This window comes from Pinus tabuliformis, chromosome 9, assembly GCF_031772625.1.
Source record: "Pinus tabuliformis cultivar Carrire ecotype Pingquan chromosome 9, CPIR1, whole genome shotgun sequence".
Taxonomy (NCBI): domain Eukaryota; kingdom Viridiplantae; phylum Streptophyta; class Pinopsida; order Pinales; family Pinaceae; genus Pinus; species Pinus tabuliformis.
Window position 1 is genome coordinate 1,002,518,445 of NC_142307.1, and position 6,728 is coordinate 1,002,525,172.

General features: G+C 35.1%; 1 protein-coding gene across 1 annotated transcript; it reads right to left on the reverse strand.

The window, feature by feature from the left end:
- Positions 1–633: 633 nt before the first annotated feature.
- Positions 634–1,750, reverse strand: LOC149152109 (rhomboid-like protein 14, mitochondrial). The gene is made up of 2 exons (XM_089445708.1): positions 1,526–1,750; positions 634–1,417 (listed from the first exon to the last, which is right to left on the reverse strand). Exons 1-2 carry the CDS (start codon positions 1,631–1,633, stop codon positions 851–853), a joined length of 675 nt encoding a protein of 224 aa, XP_089301834.1. The 5' UTR covers positions 1,634–1,750; the 3' UTR covers positions 634–850.
- Positions 1,751–6,728: the final 4,978 nt, after the last annotated feature.

Sequence of the window (6,728 nt, forward strand, 5' to 3'; positions counted from 1 at the left end):
AATAATTATTTTTCAATATTATTAAAAAAATTTAAACATTTAATTGTACTATAATTTGGAGGTCATATTCCAGCCTTTGCACCATAGAATGTCATGTGCATAATTTTTGGATACAATTTCAATATTTATGCTATGATTTGTAGAATTTTGTGCAATGACCTTTCATGGTTGAACTTCTTAAAAATCTATCAAAAATAAAAATTCCCTAAAATCATTTATATTCAGGTAGATAACATATTTACCATCAGTTACTGCCCACTATAATCTAAACAAGTATTTGCATAAAAAACGAGAAGAACAAGATGTAAATAAATATAGTAACTATGAGTTTCTTCCCATAATGTAAATGTACAGACTTACTAGTAATTACTGCCATCAAAATTTATACAAATCCTTTACCCTTTGAAAGTAATTTATTTTTTCCACATTATATATTAATTTACAACTTTTTTGAAAACATAGTTTATACTTTTTTGAAAACATAGTTTATAACTTAAATTGCAGAAACTAAACTGCCATAAAACACTTATTTATTCACAAATTTATAACTTTAATATATAACTCTTTTTTTCAAACCCTAAAATTAGCTTATTATATGAAAATGAAATCAGGAAGGGAGACTACATGCTCAACACAAATTAGCTCAACATTGAACAAAAACAGTATGGCTTGATAGAACAGAGAGGGTAAATCATATTTAATAAAGGGCTGTAGTGAAAATGGTGAATGTGAATGAGAAATATATGCAGATGTAATTTCATTTTATCAATGAAACTAAGTGTTTTTTTCTGTGGCAAAAAAAACTTAACCCAAATTAACCCCTCAAAAAACTAATGGAACGAAGTAGTCCCTAAATGTAAGTCCTAGATTGACAACAGTTATGACAATGTGCAAGAAACACACCATTTCTAACTTTGCAGGAGGGGCAAAGCCAAATCAAGGGGTCTGAACATTCAGGGCGGACACACCCAAAAACTTTAATGCACAAGCACACAAACATCTCTTTGATATGAAGATAGAGATAGCCTGCCAAGACTCCACAGAGAAGACCCACAATAACTGCTCTGTCAGGGAAAAGAAAGGGCACCACAAGGGCCTCCATCCAACCCACATCATTCAGGCCGCCATGGAGGTGGTCATCCAGCTTGTTCACAAGCACCTTGAGGGACAGAACCACTGCGGAAAATCCAACTTGGGCACTTCCATCAGGATAAGCATACTCTGACATAGATGCTATTATGGCAATGAGAGACTGAGATAAAAATGCAAGAACAAGAGCTGTGAATCCAAACATGACACTGCCCATCTGTGGTTCAAGTTGCATTCCTTTGCAAATTAGGGACACTGTATTGTAAGTGAAATGGATGTGGTTCATGTGATAGAATGATGTTTGGATCAATTTAATCAAACTCAACTCCTGATACAATCAACCAATAACAGAAAAATATTTCAGCCAGTGAAGGGTATAGCATAATTGATACTGTTGGTGCAAATTATAATAAGAACCAATACCAATTATAAATACCTTGAGGGCAACATGAGGGATCCGTGGTGGGTTATTGCAGTAGACCATCACCAAACCATTAACCAATACTAGCACAGCAGTTGCCTTGAATTTCAGTAATATTTCCATCTCTTCCTCTCCTTCAAACCTAAACCTGCTTGTGGCTGTTGTTGTAGAGATCAAACCATATGTATAGTGTTCCCAACTGTGTGTGATTCCACGAAAATAAGAGTGATCTCTCAGCGTGAGAACAAGACCGCTTTCACGCTGAGTTGAGGGAGAGCCGTGTTCATGTTCAATGCATTTTTAGTCAAAAGTTTTGACGCGTGCTGTACATGGCTGTAACCGGTCAGTTTTACCTATCAAATCCTATAAAATCATGTCATGGTCAAGATTTGTTAAAATTGTGGTGCATCGGTCCAACATCTACAAGGTTTTTGATTTAAAAATCCATGAGACAGGGACAGGTTGAACACTTTCCCATTCTCGCCATTTCGCGTTCTTCGAAATGATTATTTTCTTAAAACAATTTACACCGCACCAGAATGTTCAAAGATGATATGAAGTTATGATAGTGATGTTATAAAGTATTAATATTATTTAATTTTAAGGCACCAAATTTTGACGGTTAAGTTTATCAAGGTATATATATTTTTCGTATACATATTTTATTTTTCTGATTTTGAACCTGTAGTTTTTAGGAGTTTTTAGGAGGAAAGACATGCTCTTAATCACCAATCCACTCAAGTTGTATAAATAATGAAATACATGCTCTTAACCATTATATAAATCAGGAAATTTAAGGTTTATAAATCTTTTCTTGGTTATTAATACTATTACTTATATTTATATAAATTTCATATATATGTATAAAAATGTTTTATTTTTAAGACAGATTTAAGTTGGTTTTATAATATTATTTACTTAATTTAATTATCAATAATTATTAGGTTGATGGCATGAATATTTTACAATATTATTAGTAGTAGCCATATATCAAAGATTGAGATTAATTAAATTAATTAATTAAAAAAAGACATATGAACAAATGCCATATAAAATGAGTTATGGTTTTTTGGGCATGTAATATTCATAAACATAGGATTAGTCCATAGTATTGTTACAAAGCCTATTTACAAGGTAAGAATCTTCATAGTAAAATGAGAATGAATCTATGTGGTTAAGAATCGTGTTATATGTGTTGAACTCATATATGCATTCCTTTTATAATTAATAATAATAATAATAATTTTGCCCCTGATCCACGTGACCAAGTGATAGGGGATGGCATTAAACACCTACACGTTTTCTGAAGCTAAGGCAATTAAGATGGGAAAATGATAGCGCTCTAGGCTAGCCATCTACGCAAATCTGAGACAATACGTGCACTGTGGTAGCATGATGACAATGACTTGACATTTATGGCTATCTCAGAAAATATACATTCATTTAACAAGGTGGAGGTTTAATCATTAGGAACTAGTTATAGAAGGTTGGGTGATATGAGTTGTCAAAGACCTACAACAATGATGAGAGAGTATGGTTGTCCCAAGAGAGGGGGCAGAGGTAGAGGTTGGCCGCTCTTCCTCCCTAGCATGCCCATGGAGCATAGCGCTTCAATGAGGATCTCCTAAGGCACTATTCATGCTTGGTCTCAGACATGGAGTCTCAAGTGTTTGGAAATATTGGAGACAACCAGTGGGGATTACGAAGTTTGTTGGGATGCCACCTTCGAGACCAAGAAGAAACAGTGATGGTGGTCGAAGGTCAAGTCATGGACCTCTAAATCCACCTAGTTCGTGCTCGGGAAACGCTGAGAGTCATCGTTGGATCTTTGGGTTTATAATTCTCGCCCCCTCCTTCACTTCCAGAATCATTCTACACTATTGATAGTTCTACCTCTTAGATTCCTTGAGACTTTGTATTTAGGAACCAAACTCCCTAGTCCTAGGAAACTAAATCCATCGAGTAATGGGATTCTACCTATTGAATTACTTGGAAATTGGGTAGTGTTATGGAGAAAACATCGAGGGAGATAGGGTCTTCAAAAAACAAGGGAGTAGAACTAATGACTAATAGTGAAGGTGCAACAACCAATCCGTAGTCAGATATGCACCCTCAGTAGGGCGACAATGCTTACTATGGCTTGGTGTTGGTGGATTGGGAGTGTCCTCCTTGGTTGAAGGAAGGTAAGGAGAACCCCCACAAGTAGCTCTCGACACATGACAGATCACAAATGAGAATCAGGAAAAGATCCCTTTGCTACTCTTATTCTTTTACTATTCCTCTATTTTTTTATGATACAAACTGTTTTCAAAACATTATGGGATGCTATATGATCACCCTCACATGGGTAGATTGTCCTACCTACAATAGTTCTAGGCTAGATAGTCTTTTTTATTTTTTTCTCAAACTAGACATCATCTAGTAAAGACTTTCTATGGATATAAATTGTGTAAATTTTCTGCAATGTAATGAATTCTAACTTACTACTACTACTACTAATAATAATAAAATTTGACATAAGAAGGATCAGAAGGAAATGGATATTTTGATGAGTGTTAGGGTTTTCAGCCATGAAGTCTCATCATATGTCGTAGTTGATGCCTGATTGGCCACAAAATTTGACAAAGTGCATGGGAGTGTAGTAGAAGTCTTTTGTATTATCCACTGTGGTCGTTGTAGAAAATTTTTGGTTTTACAAATTGAGAAGTTCACGTCTCTTTATAGATCTATGGCCCAAGCCCTCGAGGGCAAGCAAAAATTTCAATATGCGGAAGGCCCGTCCACTTGGGGTTGTGGAAACAGTGGAACCATGGAAAAGAGTAACAATTGACTTAAAGTCGTTGTTGATGGCAACAAATCTACTCATTAGAGAAATTTTTAGGGCAAAAATGGGCTAACAAAAATCAACTTTATAAGAACGAGTAGGAATCAATATGATGATGTTAACCATGGGGATGATTCACCATTTTTAGAGTAAAAACATAAAAAGATAAAAAGAATAAATAAATAAATAAATAACTACGTTTTCAACGTGTATTTTCAACTTATCTCCATATGATTTTACTCAAATTTCGAGTGTGAGCACTCGTTGGATGCAAAATTTAATTTTGCATCCAAGGAGTACCCATGTTACGTAATTTTGATGGACCTTACTATATGAAAAATGTGAAATACATGAAAACCATTATTGCAATCATGTTTTTTGACGTGTTTCACATTTTTCGTGTAGTAGGGTCCATCGAAAGTATGTAAGATGGGTACTCCTTGGATGTAAAAATAAATTTTGCATCCAAAGAGTGTTCCTGCTTGAAATTTGAGTGAAATCATAGGGAGACAAGTTGAAAATACGAATTGAAAAGGTGGTTTTTTCTTCTTCTTTTTTTTCCCTCCAAAACTTGATAAGGTAATTTAATCTTATTTTATTATTTCCATAATTATTTTATAATACTCCTTAGGAGGCTCATTTTAGACCTCAAAATTTCTCTAACGCTTATGGAATGGCCATGACGGGAATACGCTTCTTGGATGCCGCTAGAGTTAACATTTATATTAGATTTGTTGCTACGCCTTGTCAGGATGGGTCTTTAGCTCATGAAGGAGTTGTGGCCTGTGCACATTGGTGGTTGACAAGATCACGGTTCTAGGATACTGCTTGATTACATAGTAGAATGGATGGATCCAGTCTATGACATTAATAAATCTCAAATATTATTTCCATATTTTCCCTTCTACAAGTGACTTCTCTATCTTTTTTATCCAGGTCTAGACAAAAAATAGAAAGAAAGAGGAAAATACTAGATCTTCTTCAAGAATTTAAATGAGAAGCCATCTATCTGATGGATCCAGGGCACGAGTCTAGTGAAACAACTAAAGAAAAACATTCAAAATGACTTGGGAATACCAACAACAATCCAATTTTTGTTATATGAAGGAAAAGTGCTCAAGGACTCTCTCAAGATAAAATATTAAGGTGTGGCAAAGGATTATACTATAATATTAAATATGAGGCTGCGAGGTGGAGAAAACCCTAATACAAATCCTAGAAACCCCAATGGATCCATCTCTTTCAAAGATGCAATGAAAGGGAAGATTACTGCTCCAGCTGATTTGATCCAAAATTTGTCATGACTTTATATTGTTGAGCAAACGGGAAAGGTACTAGCCATGGATTTGAAGACCCCAGAGGTAAAATACTATTTTGTTGATCTACAATATAAGGCATTAATATGCCAGTTTAATGGCTTCTATTTAAGACCTAAAGACATATATCAGTGAGTGTATTCCTCTTGGACACAAAATTTTGATCTCTACTTATGCTCCAAAGGCTTCTTCATAGTTCAATTTGACACACAATAAGATATGGAAAAAGTTTTGAAAGAAGGGTCATGGTTTTGTGGTAGGGTTGGGCCTTTCATTACCCCATGGTTCCCAGAATTTGAAGCTATTAGCATGGTGGTAACAACAATGTCGGTATGGGTGAGGTTACTAAACCTTCCTCTTCCATTTTGACACCATTAAGTATTGGAGGAAATTGGAAATACCCTGGGTAAATTCAAAAAAATGGATTGGACAGAACAACCAAAAACATCTTTACATTTTCCAGAATATGTGTAGAGATATACCTTAACAAAGGTCTCCCTGATTGTATTCTTTTAAAAAATAAAAGCATCCAGTGGACACAGGCTTGGATTATGAGAATACGACATTACGATGTCGCACATGTTTTCAAATAGGAAATCTTTAGAACCCGTGCCCACATGCAAAAAAGGTTCAAAAAAAAAAAGAGGCAGGTCCCAAAACCAAGGGGATGGCAGTTTCCTAAGATTGTTGATGATGAAGAAGAAACACGCATGTAAAATACTCCAAATACATCAACACAGACACAACTGGGTAGCCAAGCAAATGGAGGAGCTAGGAATTAGTTAGTAATAGTGGCTCATAGCTAGAAGGGTGCCGAATCAACAAAGATCATAGCAATAATGCAATAGAAAGTGGAAACACCCATTGAAATGGAATTGGGAGGCATAAAGAGAACTCGTGTTTTCAAGAGCTTGGACTCAGATAAAGAATCACCTTAGAAGATAGAAGGAAATCACTCAACAATAGTAACAACCACTCCTAAACAAGGAATTTGGCAAAAAGTAGAGAAAAAGAAAGAAAAAAAGGGGAAACAAAGTGATTTTTATCACACTTAGCCCTGGCAAAATTATTTATTTTT

Coding starts and splice junctions, on each gene's coding strand:
- LOC149152109 (XM_089445708.1), bottom strand. CDS start 1,633: ATGGAAATATTACTGAAATTCAAGGCAACTGCTGTGCTAGTATTGGTT. Junction 1,418..1,525: donor TCCCTCATGTTGCCCTCAAG/GTATTTATAATT, acceptor TGATTGTATCAG/GAGTTGAGTTTGATTAAATT.